A 22076-nucleotide genomic window follows, 5' to 3' on the forward strand; every position below is an offset into this window, starting at 1 on the left:
CTAGATTCAAAAACCAGAGTTACAAAATATAAAAGATTTTACACTTGTAATATAGATATATTAGACATGCAAAGAGCCTTTTGTGTCATTTACACTGATTTAAATTTTGATGGATCAATCAACAGCATCTTCACGTTATATCATTCATGGGTTGACTATCTTCCTTTTTGGTGTTAACCATCATAAACATTGAATATACTATATACAACTTTCTTCATGTATTATTTCATTTTTTGTAAGACTAAAAGAGGTTTTTTTAAGTGTTTGCATATTCATGAATTTCTACCAAGGTCTGTCGAACCGGGCCGAACCGTCCGGTTCAGGCAGTACCGAACCAACTCGATGCGAAATCAGGTCGATTCGTCATTCATATTTGGTTCCGACCTCTAGGGGCTGAAACCGAATATGAAACTATCTTGGTCAGTGCCGACTCGGTGCAAGCCGGCCATCTTGCACTGAGTCATCCCGGTTTCGAACTGGGTTGGGTGTGGGCCACCTGCCACTACCCTACCGGTTCGGTCCGGGTCTGAACCGTACCGAGCGTCGATCGGTACGGATCCCGATACCGGTTCAGCGGACCTTGATTTCTACAAATTAATATATAAAACTATACCATTTAATCCTACTTTTGAGGTTTTGGAAAAGCCAAACATTGCATTAGTGGCTGTCATAGATTCCAATATTGGTATATCTATGTTGTTCCTTTTCCATCCTCCTAATTCGATATGAATAGGAGAAAGAAGAGTCCATCTAGTTCATTTTGAGGACCAAATGGTGAAACCCCAAACAAAATATCAGCTGCCCAATTGCTCTTTTGATTTAACATGTCTAACAAAATTAGCCAATTCTTAAACAACATAGATTTCTTCACAAGACTCTCTCGGGAACAGATAAACTAGGCATAATCCACAACAATGATCTAATTCTTGAGAACCCTAGGATTGAGAAATTGAAAAACTTGTGACTAAAAAGAATCATAAATGATATGCAAGGTATAGTATAGAATTACCCAAGTATATAGATGATGTAGTCTCACCTGGCAACCCTCGCAAAGAGAAGATTGGTTAACACATCCAGCATAACCTGAAATTGGCGTGATGTCATTGTTGCAGTAATATTAGGAGAGTTGAAAGTCAGCTCTTTTAGTGGTTTAACCTGCATCCACACATAAAGTCAGAATAGGGGAAAAAACTAATTATTTGCTAATTAAGTAGGTTCTAAGTAGGGAGAACTAGATATAGTCAATTTTCATGCATGAGAAGTTTGACAGAACTACTTGAGCGTACCTTCAACTCTGGAGTCCCACCTTTGTGTCTTGTATAGCGGAAATACATTTCACAAGGCATAAATACCCTCTCAAGTAAAGCACCAGTTCGCTTTACTTTTGGTGAGCTCCTAAGAATTTTGGGTAACCACTGAACTCCAGCTCCTGGGTCAACATCAGTTGGTGCTACATGAGCTTGAACATTCTCTAGCATCACGGAGAGCTCCACGCGATGCCACATCATTTCAGGTTCAGCCACAGGAATGGATACATTGCTAGTACATAGGGCTTGTTCAATCATCTCATAACCAACATGAAGAACAGAATGAAATGAACGAGCCAGGACACGACCGCTAGCAGCAGCTAGTAGAAACCTACCCTGATATATAAGTATGAAAGAATTCAATTCTTAGATAATGAGAAGAGAAATTCACCAATTTTAGTTAAGAGATATTCATTATATAAAAAGGATGGAATTATATAACAATAATATGTAGAGGTTTTCCTTTAGAAATTGAAGAAACAAAAAAAAAAATATTATTATCAATACTGCTAATTTATTTGCTGTATCATAATATTTTCATCATTCTTCAAAACTATTTTCCTGTCAAAAATGGGTCCTTTATGAAGCAACACACTATTGTGAAAACCTTATGGAATGATTGGACTATTTGGCCATTTTTCTTATTATCAATTTTGTTATCAACTGGCATGTAAAAAAAAAAAAGTAAAGTTTGGATCTAGTCTCAAATTTGAGCAGATTTAAAAGAATCTTCAAAATTTCAATGTAAAAAAAAAATGACATTTTTTTTATTATCGTGGTTAATGATGACAAAGTTTTTGTAAGTACAATATTATGTACTGCATCAAAATATCGTGATTGTTGAGGGGAGATCTAAAATCTTTGGGCTCATTGAGTTTCAAGGTTTGGAGGTTTCAGCATTTTTGGTTCATATTAGGAGTTTTGGCTACAAAAATTGAAACATTAGGGATGTAATAGAAAAGTAAAATATGACAAGAAAACAAATATGACACAATTTAGAGTATTTCACTTTGTTTGGGATGATTGGAAATATAAGTTTTGTCTTTCTGGAATGGAAGTCAGATATGATTAGGGTTTACTAATTATGTTAGCATCATTTTAAAGAGTAATATGATATATAATTGTTTCACAGAGTCTAATTAAAACTATGTAAAACTGTAAACATTTGCAAGAGTTAAATATACATATAAAAATTTCATAGTGATATAGCTTGTTATGATGATTACCAGTACCTTAGGAGACCAAGAAACTATATCTGTAGTTCTGTACTGTAACTTTATAAGTGTGAAATATGACTATAATTAGATATAACTCATCTAACTGTTTGTAGGATTGAGGACAGTATCAAAAATATAAGCTCAAGCCATATGAATCTACTCTTGGCAATGGATAGGCACAAGAACAGTCATTTCTCTTTTCTTCTTTACCATTTTCTGAGCTTTCAATCAACAATTTGCATTATTGGTCAATTAATTCCTCTAAATTTGTATATTAGGATCTACAAACATCAAATGTATTGCATATACATCCCACAATTTAAATTAAGTAAACTATTGAAATAATCATTCCTATTTATCCCTTTTGGTGAACAACTTTACATCTCTTAACTAGAAGCTTTGTCAACTAACTATGAAATCTGGATTTTGGATTCCTTGAAGTGTGCACCAAATGTTTCATCCAAGGTTCGCCCTCTTAGACTGGACTCCTTACCAGTACCATCCTATTATAGTATCAGTACACAGTACAGTACAATACGAGATAGCGAGGCATACTGAATGTCGGTACGGTACAAGACTGCATCGGTTCAATACTGGTATGGTACGGTCCAACCGGTACGGTCCCGACCAGTATGCAAAACCTAGGTTTCATCTTTCCCTATTTTGTTAGACCTAAAGGGTAGCTACTGGAGCTTTCTAAGCATATAAGAAACAACAGAAGGGGTGAATCATGATGAAGGGAATAAGGGGGAGAGACACTTAAATTTATCTCTCCCATAGCTAAAAGACAAACAAGGATATATAGGTTATTTTAAACTTTGGTTGAGTTACGCAAGCAGAAAGCATAATTTGTCTTGTAGAGTAAATTTTAGGGACTAATTAAAAAATCAAAAAAAGAAATGAGACAAAAAGCCAACCAATGATTATATAGCGTTCATGTCCACTGTCAGCTTAGTTCAGCTAAAACCTTTCAAAACCATCGAAACTGACCACAAATGACTAAAGACCAGCCAAGAGTTGCTTTTGTCTCCATCCTGGCCAATCTTGACTTGTGGAACGTTATTGGGTACACATTGTTTCTCACCTAACTAATTAGTTAGGAGATATTATGTAGATGTTTGTGGAAGTCTTATCACCAAACCAATTCATTATTTTGTAAAAATCAGCAGAATATATGACACAAATTTTGTATTATGCGAAAGAATTTAAACACAGCAAAGTTGATCTTCAAATTTATAACAGAAGGTGGTCAATAAGGAGAACATCTGTAAAGACAGAAACATGCTCATCGAAAATTTGTTTTGGTTGATATAGTTCAATCTTGGGCATAACCAATACTTTTCTCTATTTTAAGAGGGTATAATAAGATCACAATATAATTATGGTGAAATTCTGATTGATACTAATGATTTTATCGAGGCCTTTGATGGGATCTTTCATAAATATTGTGTTCAATGTATGCTGAACCGGTATCAGTAGGCGTAGCAATTGCCTACCAGACTAGTTCGAGACCGGTTTGGGACCAGTTCGGGACCGGTTTGGACCAATTCGTACTGGTGCTGAATCGGTCTGCATAACACATGCGGGCGTGCTGCCCAAGCATGGGTACCAGTGCAAACCGATCTGATTCACACCGGTATAAGGCGGTATCGGGCTTGTACCGGTCCAGTTCGCACCGGTACGCCTCCGTACCGTTGGTTCCGACCCCATACCGAAACCGTTTTCCACCGCCGTACCAGACCGGTTAGGGACCGGCCCAGTCCGTTACATGCTGAACCGGCCAGTGCGTGCCAGTTCAGCATACCATGATTGTGTTATTATAACTTAAGTCATATATGGGCTGATTGGATCCCATTAGATGGATCAGGTCCACTTTACCTTTAATTAGAGGAAAATATGTCCACATCTTCAGATTAAGGAGATCATCAAAACAGCAAGACCAAAGGGAAAAATAACACCAAAATCTGCTTAACAATTGCTTCATCTACTAGATAAAACTAAGGCATGATGTTGCATCATCATTCACGTATATATTACAAATCTTAGGTGCAGAAATAATATACTCACATTAGCTTCTTCTGAGTGCAGATTGAATTGAGGTTGAATAACATTAACCATGAACTGGCGTGTCCCTTCCTCTTCTGAGTCGTCAACATATCCATGCCTTGCTGGTGAATAACTAATTGAAAATTAATTTTCTGAACACTAAGCATATATCTTATGAAAGCAACTCTAGAAGTTGATTTGTCAAGAAAGCAAAGAAAATGACTAGTACAAGGCAGCAGCAGTTTGTGTTGTTATGTACTAAATCAAAGAATACAGGCACTACTATACAAGTCCAGAGCTAACTATGAACTCTTGAAACATATGAAAATCAATATCAAACTAATGTACCAAGAAATATAAAATAAAGAGTTATTAACCAACGCACCAACTGCACTTGAGGATGAATTACCCATTTTTGGAGAATGAGATGAATTATTGACAGGCTGAGGTGAATAGGAACTTGCACAATTGGATGCAGAAGGACAAGATTTTGAGCTATCATCGAGAGGCATTTGAGTCCCATCAATTACTTGTCCCTCAAGCAACTTTCTTTGTGCATATTGCCGAGAGGGAGAAGGTTTTGGAGGCTCAAATGCTTTTGATAAACCACCAGCCAAGGACAAAACTGCATCTCTATTTTCTAAATTCCACAAAATCTTAAGGCCATAAACAAATACACGCTGGCAATTATCAGCAATTACCACATTATATCCGTCATCATCACTCATATGGTCACCTTCACTACCATTATCAAACTCAGACTTTACATGAGTCATCTCAGTACTCTTCCTGCCAGCTTCTTGCCATTCTGATAACCTTGTGGAATCAGCCTTCGGAGCTTGTCTTCGTATAGTGAAATAGTCAGAATATAAAAGAAAGCCATCATCTCGTGTTTTTTCTGTGCAACCTGTCACATAATTCCATTTTTCGCTACTGAACTTATCTGCTTTCACAGTTTGAGAAGATTTATTACTAGTTCGAATATCTTGACCTCCAGGTATTCCAACATTTCGGTTTAAATATGCCTTCAGCAGATGCAGGTCAAGACCCTGGTAAACAAGATCAAGAGGTTCGCGCTTGCAATCAAAAGTATACTTCTGCTTACCACGACTAAAATAAAGTTCCAGTTTCAACTTTGTCATTCTAACTGTCACACCCTTAGCAGGATCATCATGCCGTAAAGGCATAAAATTAATGCAAGTGGGTGAAGCATCAATGCGGAGAAAAAACTCAGTCATGACTTTGTCTAATGACAAGTTACCTGATCTGGCAACTCTTGGAACACCAAAACGTGGCCACCGAGAGAAAGATCTTAATTTTTGAGGAGGAAGATAATATAGATTCCACCAATTAATTAACCAAAAAAGGTCATGGGCACCAAGGTTTATGGTTGGGGAATCAGGTGAAGTACAATCCAACTTTTGAGAAGAGACCAACACAGAACCATCTAGTGTTTTAATGTCTTCCATGCTAGAAGATGAAGATAGCTGGTCAGCTAGAAGAAGAGAGGATTTAAGTGAAAAGTTCCACTTAAGTGATAGAGAGGTTGAGCGGAATGGATCATAAACTTTCCCATGTGGTTCCCCTTCTACAGGAAGTGCATGCAGATAATGGTTAAGGGGATTCCCAGACTCACATCCCCACTCCATGAAAACTTCAACAGAGAAAGCAGGACAATATAGTAAAGGTTCAGAGACATGACATGGAGGCTTTAAACTGCAATTCTTTGTCAGACTCTCTATACTAGAAACATAAATCTTAAATTCCTTCATAGAAAGACATACATGACCATCTCGTTGCTGAATCTCCATGTAACCAGAAATTATTTCTGCTCTATCCAGCTGCTCATACGGGTTAGTTGTCCCAAGCAGATACCATTTAGTCTCCACGAAACATAAACTAGCTTTCCCGTGAATGTAGTACCTCATATCATCCCACCATGGTAAGCTGCGTTCCTTTTTAGGAGGTTGAGCTTCATTTAGTGAACTTGGATCATGCCTAGTGCCCAGATTGACCCTACGAAGAGCTACGGTAAATGCATAGCTTATATCCGCCAAAACTGGTTCATATCCCACTCCGAATGAAACTTCCCCTTTATGAAAATACAAAGGCAAATCATAGTAAGTTTTCATCGGTGGAGTTGTGCCACTAGCTGACCGTAACATTCGCACTCTCCACCATCTTCCAACGAAAACATCTTGCTGCATTTGGGGCTGGAAACAAGTTGCCTGAAACCAAGAGAAGATTCACTGTCATGTACCCATAACAACACACAGAAAAAACGCTGCTTCCAATTGCATATCTACAGCAACTGCCAAAGGATCTGTTATGAAGTTTTACATGGTTAGAAAAGATGGTGCCGGGCTGCCGGCTATACCAATTTATACCCAGATTCTGAAATGAAATATTCATATCCAGTCTCAAAACAATGCACTGCCTTCAACTTCAAACTAGATCTAATGCAGTTGGATAATCCAAAACTAAATGTTGTCTAATAGTAAATACAAATGTATCTTCCAGATTGTAAGTTAGTTGATAAATTAAAACTCATTGATGGCACCAAGCAAACAGGGTATAATACAGCATATCTGAAAATTGCACATGTTCCTTCAAATTTGAAAAAACAGTAAAATACACCTAATACCCATTCAGGTCAAGGTCCCCATGAGACATAAGTCATATAAAAAGACCTATAAGTCATAAAGCAGTTTCTGGTCTTGTTTCAACTCACTAATAATGAAATCGAAGAAAATATACTGAGGAAAGAGAAAAGAGAAAAATTGGACTAGCACGATTTTTCATACGTAAAATACTTCAATGTATTTTGCTATGCTCTATTTAATAGAACAAAAGACAGAATAAATTCTCTCTAAGGTAAAGCTTGGAAAAACAAACAGCATTGAGCCTGACCTGTTGAGCAAGCACAACACGTCCTTGACATTTACCAGCAGTTCCAGAAAAGAGTGGAAATGAATAGTTTCGTATCTTTGCAACCAATGACCCTGCATTTAAAACGATATCACTACCATACATCCGGGAGAATGGTATTTCATTGTCTGAGCAGACAGGGTCAGTCTTTCTAATGAAATCAACCATTCCAGCATCACCTCCATCGATCCTTGTAAGAGTGACATCTAATTCTGTAGCACAAAGTGATAGCAGTGAAGATCTATTCATACTTGATTTAAATCCAGACTGAAAACCTGTTATGCATGCGCCGGACCCTTCTGAGATCACCATTTTTTGACATGCCAGATAATAAGACCGAAATGCCTCCTTATAGATTTCTTCTTGAAAATTTTGAGCAGATGACATATCAGATGCATCAATCTCAATTCCATTATAACGGATCTTCTTTTCAGAATTGTGTGCATTTGGTTCAGCATTTTCTGAAATCTGATTACTTTCGGATACATACTCATCAAGAAACTTTGACCTCACAATAGTGTTGCAAACTTCATTCTTCATCAACTGGTAATGTTCATCAAGCCAGCCTTGTATGGGTTCCTCCTCGATATCTGCTGTAAGTCTGCGTATGATAAATCTGACAGTTCCAAACTTTGTTGACTTAGTTTTAGATTTTCTTGTGCTACTCTTCTTGACAGGAAATATCAAATTTGTTTTAGCAGCAGCAATAAGCTTCAAGCCTCGCAGTGTATCCTCAACAGCATCATCAACAGCACGTAACTGCAACCTGTAAGGCATGCAAATATGAACATCAGGGCTCCGAATTGCCCAATCCCATGAGATTGCAGACTGTATTTTGGAATCAGGCAGATTGCTCTTAGATACTGGAACACGGGAAATTTGCATGCGACTACTTTTAAAAACTCTGGCTTCATTAAAACTAAGCATGATTCCTTCAAGTAGCACACCTATTCTCGCATTCTCAGAGAAGATAGACTGCACATGAATTATTGCTTCGACACCATCTGCAAGTTCAGCAGATACTTTTAACATTTCCAAATCAATGGCAAAAACTGATTCTTTTTTCTTGCGTTGCTTTTCAGTTTGTACTTGATCCATGATTACTTCTTTTCCCGGTACCTTATTCAAATCAATGGATTCTTCCTTCTTATCATTATCAGAACTTTCAAGCCTGTTACTATATAGCAGTGATCTCAAACATGTAACTAATTCAAGTAGTGCCAAATGCGGATCAGGTTCCCATCTGACTGATATATCAGTGACATTGAAGAACGAACACACAGCAACATCGTTAACTCCACCAGAACGGCGTACAAACTTTGCCTTCTGCATATCAAGTAGAGTCACTTTTGTTCCGGCTCTATTTTCTTCCGGATATTCGTGATAGACTGATCGAGCTCGCTCCAATTCAGTCTGCATAGAATGCTTTTCCTTGTTCAAGCATAGTCTAAGACGAATAATATCAAGAGATGTGGAGAATTTCAGATGCTTATAACCACTGGGGCTAGTGGATATTATGCTTGCTGTCCGTGGCGTGCCATCTGCAGAGACACTGATTAGTACTTCACCACCTTGTGAACCAAAATTTACACGCTTGGGATCTGCAACAGTCATATCTTCCATACTCACATTCCCACAATAAATTATAGAGAACTTTTCAAGACTCAGTTTTAAAATTTGTGTCCCTTTTGCAGTTTTCTTGCGACATATATGCCCAACTTTGTTCTGTGGAGCTCTTTTACCAGGAGATAAACTTTTTAATAATGTTTTAAAGGACATCAAGGTCACTATAAGAGACTCAACATGCTGAAAGCAAAAGTATATTCCCATATCAGTTATGTTGATGGAAAATACTAGTTTCCGCCGATTGGGGTCATGTTCATCATATTTCTCCATGTCCTTTTGTCCCCAATCAAGACTCACCCGTGCAATGTCAACAAAGGAGCCCAAATTAACTTCAACACCATATAAGCTTTCCTTCAAGGATTCTTGACACTTATCTACCAAGTTCAAATGTAATTTACCAAGTTCCGCGTGTAATTGAATTCCCTTCCTTTCTATATTATTGGCAAGTAGATGACAAGACTGTAAGCATGCCTGCATCAAGGTATTTCGTCAAATTAAATCATATAAGTTTAGCAGGAGAATATGCATTGATGCTTCATGATTTATTTTTCACTTTAGGGAGTCAAAAAGGAAGTGCTTTAAAAGTTTCCATGCATGGGACATGTTACATAAACATTATTTTTTAAAAAGAAACTGAGCTACAGTAACAGGTAACAGATCAACTGAAACAGAAGAATCTAGAACAATCAAGATGCATTCCTGGCAGGAAGAGTTGATGCTGTTAATCTAAAATAAACAAAAAAAAAGTGTTAGAAAAAGGTTGCAAAGTATCATCTTGGTTGAGTGTGAGCATAGGAGAATCTTAGGAAGCAATGAACACCTAAGGTTGAAGGTTTTTGCAAATGAAATCATGATGTTCTAATTGGAAAGCAAAGCAACGTGATAAAGAACAGAATGCCCTGTTAACATAGATCCAAACTATGAACAAATATAAAAAAGAAATAGTTGTTACACATGAAGGAGCTTAATTCACATCTGATCCATGTACCCAAATTCCATAACATCATTTTTTTCAATTAAATAATAAACTAATTGTTATAGTACAAGAAAAACAAAAGGATAAAAACAGAAAATAACAAGTTCCAGGGAAAAAATGTAGCCTCCCAAGTGGTGCTTACATATTACTAGTCAAAGTACCTAGAAATCATTTAGTGAGAATATTTTGTGGCTGGATGATTAAGTGTCATTTTGTATAATGGTGAATATAATGTTCTTGCAGAAGCACCAAAACAGAGAGTGAGCACGAGCAAGATTTCAAATTGTGAGAGATATTTGGTCTATCAGGCTCAAAATACATCTTTCTCATATAAATTGAATGTTTCTCCAACATTTCCAGATTTTCTCACCACATTCAATTGGCAAATCAATCACTAAGCATTACTCAGCTCATACCCGATGTCAACCACTAAGATGATTTTGGCAAAAATATTGGCCTTAAAAGAGCATCGATTTTTACCAGTATATCAAAATGAACATGCTTATAGTAAAAGATAACTTACCTGGTATAGTGGCAATTCATCAACACTGTAAAGCATGATAGCCATCTGTGGGGTGGAGACTGTACATGTCCATATGATAGCCTTTGTGTTGTCTGCTGGCGAACTTTCTTGTTGAGAAGTCTCCTCATGAAGAACCATCCGCTTCTTTTTAGCCAAGTGAAGAGAAATCAAGGGCTTTAATCTGCTCGTAATAATGTTGCATTGAGATCCTCCAAGCTTGACATGAATCTCAGTTCCTATTGGTAAAGGTGGCTGAAGCAAATGCATCGCATGTTATGCATAAACAAAATTGCATAAATAATTGAGGTCTAAAGAACACCTTAGTACTAATATTTCAGGAAAATAAAATGACAAAGCATCATATATAAGTACATAACAGCGTGAGAAATGCTAGAATAATTCTTTCAAAAGGAAGCAAGGTCAAAGAATAGTCTATACCATTTTGGAATAAAGCTTATGATAGGGGCTTTAAAAGAAACTAGATTTTTTTACCAAGGTTGTCAGCACCCAAGATAATATTTTGCGGCTACTTCTATCCAAGTTTGCAGTCTAGGTATCAGACCCCGTACAGGTACCCAACTGATACATCCCTACCAAGCAAGGTCTGCTGTATTGGAATTGGCACCCATATCGGTAGGCCAGAGGTACACTATGGTATGCCCTCGTGTCGTGCCACTCCGGCGTGAACCGACAAGGAAACCGGCAAGGGAGGGGGAGAGGAAGAAGAAAAGAGGAAAAGAAAGAGAGAGGGAGGGAGAGAGGGAGGAAAGGAAGAGGGACCAAAGGAGGGAGAGAGCAGGAGAGCACGGCGGGGAGAGAGAGAGGCAAAGGGAGAAGAGGGAGAAGGAAAGAGAGGAAAATAGACAGAGATAGAGGGAGAAAGGGAGAGGGCAGCGGTGAGTGGCGGCCACCGGAATAGGGTCGAGAGGGGGAGAAGGAGGGCCAAGCACATGCCCGACCTCGGTCGAGCATGCCCATTCTCGGTCGAGCTCACCGCGCTACCACGCATGCCTAACCTCAGCCGAGCACGACCAGCCTCGGCTGAGCTTACCGCGCGCCCACGCATTCCCAACTTCGCCAAAACTAACCTCGCCAAGCACATGCCTGACCTCGGCCGAAAACGCCCAGCCTCGACCGAGCTCACCACGCACCCACACATGCCCAGTCGCGGCCGTGCAATGCCCAGCCTTGGCCGAGCTCACCTTGCGCCGCCCTGCCATGCCCTGACACCCGACAGTCGCACCCCCTGTCGTGCCAGACGCCTCTGCCGTACGCCCCAGTGCCGCCTACGTACCAGACGCCCTGCCAGATGCCTCTGCCATACGCCCCAGCCCTGCCAGCGTCCTAACAGCGCCAGCAGCGCCCTGCCACAGCGCCAGCAGCCTGCCAGCCGCAGGCCTTGGCCAGCTAAGGCCTTGACCGACCTAGACCAAGCCTTGGCCAACCTAGGCCATTGTCCATTAAGTGTTTATCCCCCATGAAGAGCCTATAAATATGCATGGGGAGAGCTTGGGAGGACATCTTTTTTGTCATCTAGAGAGTTCATGTATTTCGGCCTAAGGGCTTTGGAGAGCTTTGCTCTATTATAATCAGTCCTAGAGTGTCTCTAAGGACTTGGGCTAGTGAGAACCCATCATAGTTCCACTAGATTGTTTTTGTAATCTTGTCTTTGGGAATATAATCAACGATCAAGCGTTCCTCTACATTTCTTGAGTTCCATACTTGTGGTCTTTGGTTGTTTCCATCAAACCAAGGGTCGGGCCAAGCTGCAACCAGTAGACCCGCCTCTTGAATCCCACGAACGCTTAAGCACCCGAACACCTTCTGGCGTTACCCGCATCGGCCCGAATCGACCAACTTCACGGTGCGCACAAGGAGCGCGGGACATAGAGTGGTGTGGAGGCTTCCGGGCCGAAAGCCACCCTCCATCAAAACCGCACCCACGAGCATTGGGAATTGCGCGGGCGCGTTACCACAGCAGCCCAAGTCGGTTCGGCGTACCCTACATCTATCAAAACTCACAAGTCACAACCATAGAAACTAATATAATATTTAAAGATCATTCCACTAACTTTTTTCAAAAAAAATTCCACCCAAACTTGAGGAACTACTCAACTTTCCTTAGACTTCAAAGCTACATCTGCATGATCCTCCATTCAACTTAGCATATTTGTTTAGCTTCTTTGTCTTGTGGGTCCAATCTCTCAGAAAGTACAAGCATTTCTCTCATCCCATGTCTGCAAATCAACCCATGTAGAGCCAAATTGCCAGCCTCTGTATGACTTAAAACCTTTTCACAGAATGCTTGAACTTTAACAATAAGCAAGCCAATTCAAATAGTTGGAAGGATGCTTGATCATGTTTTCCTAATTACAAAATGACAGCTACTTGCAGAAGACAAGAACACCTTCAACAGAAAACACAGTTGCCAGCTTCTCCCCATGCATAAACTAAGTCTTCTAATAGCTACTTGCCATAATACATGAGCAAATCCCTGGGAATACATAAATCTACATGAATGGTTCATCCACCCTATATAAACCAGCACAATTAGCCTTCATCTTTTCATTCCTAAATCTACCAGATGCCATGCTGATCTGGTAGGAATCTTTTAATGCTTTTTTAGATTTCCAACAAACTCTGCCTGGGCCATTGTCTATTGGGAAGCCTCTCTCCTAATTAAGTCCCAACGCCTACCATGGCCATTGTCTATTGCCACTTCTGTTAACTTCCAATAACTCCCATTAGATATGAACACCAATCACCTCTTATATAAGATCCTCAATCAACAAAAAAGTGCTTCACAACAATGTCTCAGTTTGATCTCCATGTATTCCAATTTGCTCATTTCTGGTTTCAACATTCAACAACTTTAGAAGTTAGAACCAAAAGTAAATAACCAGAATAAGTTAATTATGAGCAGAAAAACTTAACAGCCCTGCCAGAGCAGGCATCCACACATGACATTGCATGTGCATACATTTAAACAATCAAGGAAACAGCAATAGAGACGATGCCATCTCTTATGCAAGCATACTGACTTCCTATTTGAGCACTGATCTGCCAACAATGTTGCCTCCCAAACACAGATCCTCTTATGTATGGCATCATACATAGGTAACAGCTTTTCTATGGTATAACACATAAGGCTACGCAAAATGGCTAAGCAAGGGAAAAATCAAAAATTAGTGGTAGATCTGGTGACCAGGAAGAAAATTCTATGGTATTTGGAAGATTATGTTATGCCAGAAAGCATACATAAGCATTCTTGAATCTCGGGTGTCGATTTGATAATTTGACAAGAATATACAACAAGGTCAAATGCTAAATCATAATATGGCAAGATGAAGAACTCACTTGCATTGGAATGTCAATAGAAGCCATAACTGCAACTTTTAGGATCTCCAACACAGACACAGAACCTCCTCTGAGGACCTGCAAATGAATATACAAAGGGGAACAAAATTAAATGCATCAATTTGAAGGAGAGTTTTCCGAGCAAAATAATCTTATCAAACAATAACTTACATGAATTTCACTGAAATTCATTTGAAGATAAATATGATTTATCACTTCTCCAGAATCCTCATATCTTTGGGATTTAGTACTTCTAAGATCAATTCCCATAACACTGTTGTTAACAGAAAAGTCTTGGCCACAGTGCAGAAACTTCACATCTAGCTTTGGCATATTGAAGCTAACCTTCCAGAGAATAAATAAATCTTGTCAGATGATATGGTCAAAGAACTATCATGTCAACTTCCACTCATATGGTCAACTAACACTTATGAAGTACAACTATCAATCAGAAAATATTTTATAGAATCACCAACACATAATTAAGCAAGGAGTAGAAGCACCAAATAAGCCCCAGAGAAATTGTAACATAAACCATAAAAGTTAAAGCATCTTGTAATAATAATAAGACTTTAAAAACAATCATTTCAGTCTGCCAATGCTGTATTTGATTAAATAAAAGCATAGTAAATGTTAAAAAAAAATACCATATTAAATAAAAAGTTGCTTCCTAAATCCTAACTACTCTATGGTTGAGAGAGGCTACTTTAACTACAGTGAAATTACAGCGAAAATTACATAATTATCTTGCTTACAATGTATTGCGAGAGATATTTGTATAATGTTTTATTTTTCACCCTTCTGTAATAGCATGGTTTGTAATAAATTAAAGTGTTTCCAATGAACATCATTACCAAGGCAGCACAAGTCATACTTCGGTTCAACTTCATGTTTTTAATTGTAACATTCCTAGGACATGATCATGCATCAATAACATCTTCAGAGTACTCTAGTTAGCAGACGATAACACATCTACATTAGTTATAAATATAGTGAACATAAATATATGGCTGATGCCCATCATGTTATAGTACTAACTTGTCAATTACAGGTTCCCATTAAGTTACAGAATAAAATTTGGTTCCAACTTAGAGGATTAACATAAACGCAAACACATAAGATGGAATAAGGAACATTTGTTCAGGTTAGGGAAAAGAAATTAAATTATCAAAATTATATAATGGAGTAGACAACATTTGTTGGGCATTAGGAAAAACAAGTATATTAAATGGATATATGAATCAATATTGGCATGCAGCCTATGAAGTTCCATGCCATAAGGCACATATTGTGCCATCACTGGACCAGCACGTGGCACAGCTGCATTACCAGCCCTCCATGAGTTGGGGGAAGTGCGGAACCAGTAGTGCCCATGAGTCTATGTTTGAAGCACTAGTATAGCACAGCACATGCAGTGCTATTGCCAGGCTGGCACAGAACTGGCATGTGGCATCCAAAACCTTGTTTGAAATCAAAAAGGGCATGCATTAAGAATTCGAAACCAGTTTTAGGACTTGGGACCAATTGTGGAAAGCATCTGAGTTCCATATACACCAAGCTTATCAGAAGAGTCATATTTTTATGTTGTTATCTTTTCATACTTGAACAAAGATTTTAAAAATGTTGACATTCAATACAAGGATGGAAATCTAATTGAAAGATTAGTACCATGGAGTACAATGAATATTTTCAAGGAAGGGAATGTTAATTCATCTGTTGTCATATAGACCTACTTCAAATACATGGAAGTTACGAAAGAGAAGTTAAGGGCCACACTTCCAAAAGACAGACAAAAGTTTAGGTTCAAAATTTTGACATGTAGCTTGCTTGAATTGAAAATGAATAATCAAAGGAAGATACAGGGCAGCAAGAAAAAGAGTTGGACAAATTCGGATTTATCAAAATTTCCATAGGAGGAATGTTTGGTTTTGTACCAAACTCTAGATGCTCCATAAAAAACACCTAAAGGAAGGGTATTACCCTGATGACAATAAAACAGTATCTTAATAATACAATGCTCAATCAGCCAAAACTCTATATTATGATCATTATAGGTGGACCATGCAACAAAATAAAATCCAAGGTTTCCATAGAGCTATTTGGATAGCAACTAACCAAGATTATATGGCTCAGGAATATTGAGTTATACATATTGACCTCAATGCTTGAATATTAAAATGGTGCCAAGTGTGTTGAGCGTGATCTGGACATGGATATTCATCATATACTCAGTTTCCATGTCAACATGATAAAGATACAATTCATCAAGGAAGAAAAACACCAATAGTTTCATCAACATTAGCACTAAACTAATTTCAATTTTAATGGAAAATTAGTACATGGTCATATAAAAAGCAAAAGCTAGAAATTTCTTTCATCCACATCTAAAAATCAAACCATGAAACTAAGGATGTTGCTTTGGATGGTCATTATGTTGAGAATTGATAATGTTCCACCACTCAGAGAATATACATTTGATTAAATCAATGACCTAGTTTCGTATATCTCGTACTTCATTTTTAAGATATTAAGCTAATTTAAATTCAAGGATCGATCATGCATTGCCTAGAGCTAATGAAACTTGAGCACTGCCAGGAGTAGAAGATAATGAATTCTTCTAGTTTTCCTTCGCATGAAAAATCTGAAAGCAATTCATCATAAAATACAAAGAACAAAACCAATGAAGACCATAGCAAATTAGCAAACTGAGGATTTCTTTGGTACGAATTACTAGTTTAGGATTAGCTGGTAGAATAGATTGACGAGGAAACCTAGGTGAGCATGAAGTTGTTTTTGGAATGGTATCATAGTAGAGCACAAGTTGTTCTAACAGATACAAAATAAGGTATTAATGAGGTTGATTAATCCGTTTATTTATGTTAATTTAGATGCTATTTAATTGGCACAAGATGTTTCATAAGGTATGATTCCTATGATCCATGAGGACATTATAGGAAATTCTGCCGATTGCTTTAGGCAATCGAGGAAGAAAAAAGGTTCTGGATATTGTTCCTTAAATCTGTCAAAGCTATGGACATAGTTAGCGCTGCCAACTGTACATAATGGCTATAAGATGGGGCTAACTTTCATAGTTTCCAGAATCATGACTCCATAACACTTCGTGATATCAGGATACATTGACAGGTTCACCTGACAAAACATTAATTTGAAACCATATTGTCAAGATAGATTGTCTTCGCAATCTGTTATTTCTCTGCATGTCCGCTAACCTAAGAGATCTTTGTGGAATCCCCTATCTCATAGTCACTTTAGTGCAAGGTTTCAAATACTGCCATAACAGGACAGTACAAACAGTACCATACCATTCTGGCAGGTTTCTAGCATTGGCACAAGATATATCGGTACGGGATGCAGTTTTGTACCATGTGTCCGTACCCAATATCATACCGTTCCGGCCAAAAACTGGTATATGAGGTCCGACACCAATATTTAAAACCTTGCTTAAGTAGCTAGGCTATGCAAACCTATTGTTTCAATTTTTGGTTTATGTCAGTTCATGCAAGCAAGCAAATTTCTTGTCAAGACAATAACATCACACAGCATTGGTTTTCATTGAGCCTAGTTAAATATTTTCTAATACTTTTAAATCCTTTTATTTTTTATTTTGGCACGAAGCAGCATATATGCTTATAAAGCACATACCATGCCGAAGGTATACTGGCCCAACCATTGGCACCAACATTTAAAACTGCATAGATTATATAGAAGGTTAGCTCGTAGATGCTAATTGGATGTGCATATGTTATAGTGAGAACATGTAGGATGCCCAACAAAGGACCCACAATCCAACAAAGGAGAACAACTATTTGGGTGATGAAGATTAATCGGATATTTACATCCCACTAAAGTTTAATAAAAGAGTTCTGATGTACTTGTTCTTGTGACAAGATCATAGAAATATAGCACATTGATTAGCTTGTGAAATGTATTATTAGAAAGTATCAAAACATAGGGCCCATGGATGCATGTTTTGGTTATAAGTTCAAGTGTTCAACACATAACCTCACGGTCCTAAGGACCGGAATGAGTTGGTGATAATAATGGAGGGCCATTTGCTTAAGTGGTTGCACTATCACATAGAGGGACTTAAATCTCAAGATGTTTCGGATCTAAGGAAGCTTGCTGTTGCAACATTTTTCTCAAGTCAATCAAAAGTCAAAACTAAGGTGTTAGGGTCCCCTAAGATGTGATAATCCAAGTAGCTAAAGGTTATGTAGTGGTACATTGCAAACCTAATAGCCTAATAACCTTTTGCTAGAATGACCTATCCAACCTACCTTTGTGATCCCATTTGCTTAAGATACGATCCAGCTTCTTCTGGAACTATTTGTGACAAGGTCTACTGTACTGCCCTGTACCGTTCGATACGGGCATATTGTACCATACCGAGAGAAAACCAGTACGAAACACACCTTCAAGTCGATAAAAGCCCCATACCGCCCTATATCAAGGCGTACTAAGGTGCGTACCAGTCCGTACTGAGACATGCCGAAATAAAAATTGAGAAAAATAGTTACAGAGCTATTTTGGCATAGAAGTATACCACACCATACCGTACCAAACTGATAAAATACTAATACAGCAACCGGTACCGAGATTGTGAACCATGGTTTGTGAACTTAAGGACCCTAGGGTGCAACTATTGGCCCAAATTTATTGTTGACACATATTTAGAGGCATACAAGCTACTCTCTATAAAAATTTAGTGTCCATTCATCCAGTTTTGATGCGATCATGCGCAAGTAGCCTAGGCCAAAATTTGAAAAAAATTGAGAAATAAGTAGCCTTTGATGCATGTCCGAGGGTCTAGAAAAATATATATAGCATCCATTGTTGGGTTCTACATTGTTGGGCCTATGTCAGATGTTTGTCAATCCCAAGTAGAAGGAAAGTAGATATGCAAAGGCCGGCACTGAAAGGAGCAGTGTCGAGGACTTGGTGACAAGGCAAACATTCTGGCAGCAGGCCACTACAATAGTAAAGGCAATCAGACCGTGGACAGTGAGAGATACCCCAAATGGACTTCCTGTATCATATAATAGAGAGGGCAAAGACAGATCATCAAGGCAGATCCGACACATGCCCAAGAGTGCATCGACATCATTGAGCAGCGATGGGACTACTAGATGGGTAGGAACTTGCATCTAGCAGGTATCAAGAACATTGAAAATTAGACTGCTCCTATACTTATATAATTTTACTAAGATAATAACGAACTTTATGTGCAGCATACTACCTGAACCCTCAGTTACTATAAAGTATGCCTGGAATCGATATAGATGACAAACTTTTGACTGCTCTCCTAATGTGATTTACAAGATAGAGCCAAATTCAGAAGTCGCGGCCCTATGTCTAGAAGAGATAAGTGAACTTAAGTGGCATGTGTTAGTTAACTGGTATATTCTATTATTAACATAGCACAATATGATTCTTTTTCATAAACCAAAATATTTAGAGAGAGCAACGACAGCTTTGGAGTATCTGCAGTTGTCGTAAGTAAGAAATATATGAATCCAAATATGTTACACATCAGAAGGACATTTATCTAGCATTAGATGGTTACTAATATGGTACTAACTTTTAAGTAATTTTTTTCAATGTTTTTGTAGCTGAATGGTGGATTTATTTTGGGTTGTCCGCGAAAAATTCTAAGCAGTTAGCTATTCGGATCCTCTCCTAGACGGTCTTCTCGAGTGGCTGTGAAGTCCACCTTCGCCCTCATTCATAGCAAGCAGAGAAACCTTTGACACAAAAGCGTCGCAGGTGATTTCCAGTTGCACGATGGTCTTTGATTCACCGGTGAGTCCTAATTTACGCATACTATACAGGATAGGGACCACAGTGCACAATCTGGTAGAGCTCGCAAGAACACGATCATATATAGGAAATGGACTTCTAAAGGTCATTCAGGAGGACATGATGCAGCTGCAGATGACCTCGCACGTGAAATAAGATCCATAAATATATCAGATTTCAAGTCGTATACTAGATCCTATTATCCGCAGCCATAGGCAGCCTATGACCCATACGGATATAGATATGAATATGGATATGATACGTTTGAGGCATTTCTGGTGGCTACTATCTTACGCTATCCGAAGCATCTTGCAGGTCGGATTTTGTTGCCAGCATGTTCGGATGGGCCCCTCCATAGTTGTATTATTAACTAGAGGACACCTTTCAGAGCTAGAGCTTCAGCGAGACATCCGAGAGTGCTTATAATCCGACGCGCATTCTTTATGGGATAAACGTATAAGACTACAATGCCGTTGGTCAGAAGGATGGGCTAGTGTGCCTCCTGACTATGCTGATGATCCGGATATCTACGGAAGGCATCGCCACTCGACTCGATTTTAGATATTGGTACATATGTTGGACTTTAAATGTATGTAATTGATTGTATTATTTTCTAATTTTTACGTCACTACTTGATTTGAAAATATTTTATATTGATTTTATGATTTGTATCACTTTAAAGCAATAAGATGCATATCTAAGTTAAACCAGAATCATAGAAACATCAAAAAAAAATCAAAAACACATCAAATTAGACTTAAATTCATAGAAAAAGTTCAAAATGAGTGATTACCAATTAAATTTTTTTAAAACTCTTAAAAAAATTGGGCGTGCCGGTCTGTTAATCGGCATGCCCTACTCGTACCGGTTCGGATCCCGGTACCAGTTTAGCGGACCTTGATTCCAAGTATTGTTGGGCATCCCATTTCATAAAAAAACAGGATAGCCCTGTCTCATGGTATTTAAGACCTTGATTATTATAGTGGGGGAGATGCAATTTGGTCCATCAAGACATTCATGTGATGCAATAATTGTTTTATCATGGGCATGCATTCCTCTAAAACCTCATTATAGTATCTTATATTTAGCTATAATGTTAAAATATCTCCATATAAATGTGCATGTCTAATCCGAAAATAGGCTATTTTGTAAAGATCTGCTGTGCCGATACTGGGCACCGGACCGATTGCCCGACGGCAAGGGTCGGTACAGGCCTGCGTCGTGCCGTGTCGGGCATGTACCGATGCAATAGAGGAGGCGGCAGAGAGGGCGAATGGGAGAGAGAAAAAGAGAGAAGGGGAAGAGAGGGAGGGGGGAGAGAGAAGGGTGATAGAGGCCGACGGAGGCCCGCAACCCGGAAAGGAGGCGAAGGAAGGCTTCATGGTCGGATCCCCTATTTCATTCAAAATAGGGGTCTGGCTGCTTTTTAATTTCGTAATCTTTAAGTGAAGTAGATAAATCGGAGAAGCGCCTCCTCATGGCTTGCCGGGCTCCGCACGGCTCGTCGGCCTTCGCACAGCTCGCCGGTCTCTGCTAGCCGGCCTCCACCTTCCTCCCTCTTCCTTCCTGCCCCGCTCTCTCTCTCTTTTCCTCTCTTTCCTTCTCCCCCTCCGGCAACAAGTTTCGTTTCCATTGCCCGAACCGTCTAAGTCCGCTGCCAGGACGGCTCGGTACGACCGGAACCGCCCGATTCAGGACGGTTCCACCGACCTTGGAGTGGACTGTAGATCAATAGAAATTTCTGATTTGGTTGGTTTGTTTTTGAGATATAAGTTTTAGTTCCGTTCTAATATTGATTGATTTTCTTATGATTAGTTGGTTTGTCATCATTTCTTACCTTGATGTAGAACTTTGATCTGATTTGCTCTTTTGAGCCAATTAGATTTTCTTATATGTCTAGTAGGTGTAGTCTTGAACTCTTATGACTATAGTTTAATAGTTCTTTTTGAAATTGCTTTATGGATTTATTTATGGGTGAAGAAAATTATTTTGATGGGTTAGGTTTTAATGTCTAGATGCAAATCATTTTCTCCTCTAAAAATATCAGTGATACATTATTGTAATTCAACAATCATACTAGCTGCGATCTTGATCTAAGCAGCGTATTTTGATAGATCAGTGTTGTTTTTCCTAGTTTGGTTACCAATATTTACTCAATTTATTATAGACATATGTTCAAAGTTTGAACTTCTCACCTAAACTAGTCTATTCTTGGCATACAGAGCTTTCCATTTTAGATATGATCATACTTTTGTTTCAGCCATGCAATCAAACACTAC

General features: G+C 38.7%; 1 protein-coding gene across 7 annotated transcripts in view; it reads right to left on the minus strand.

The window, feature by feature from the left end:
- Nucleotides 1-22076, minus strand: part of LOC103722438 (protein SABRE-like) — an 88299-nt gene that overhangs the window by 39768 nt on the left and 26455 nt on the right. For 4 of the 7 annotated variants that reach the window (XR_015974701.2, XM_039132035.3, XM_088714337.2 and 1 more), the window contains 8 exons: nt 14152-14325; nt 13981-14058; nt 10624-10875; nt 7481-9595; nt 4956-6798; nt 4592-4692; nt 1287-1643; nt 1037-1155 (listed from right to left, as the gene is read on the minus strand). Coding sequence is in view for 6 of the 7 variants with exons in the window: in XM_039132035.3 (XP_038987963.2) it covers nt 1037-1155; nt 1287-1643; nt 4592-4692; nt 4956-6798; nt 7481-9595; nt 10624-10875; nt 13981-14058; nt 14152-14325 (5039 nt within the window). In the remaining variant the exon portion in view is untranslated. The remainder of the gene's footprint in view (nt 1-1036; nt 1156-1286; nt 1644-4591; nt 4693-4955; nt 6799-7480; nt 9596-10623; nt 10876-13980; nt 14059-14151; nt 14326-22076) is intronic. The other 3 variants (XM_017846506.5, XM_088714338.2, XM_039132036.3) reach the window with 2 other exon arrangements.

The sequence above is a fragment of the Phoenix dactylifera genome, chromosome 18, assembly GCF_051530095.1.
Source record: "Phoenix dactylifera cultivar Ajwa chromosome 18, Ajwa_hap1_PhDact_Kaust_v1.1, whole genome shotgun sequence".
Taxonomy (NCBI): Eukaryota; Viridiplantae; Streptophyta; class Magnoliopsida; order Arecales; family Arecaceae; genus Phoenix; species Phoenix dactylifera.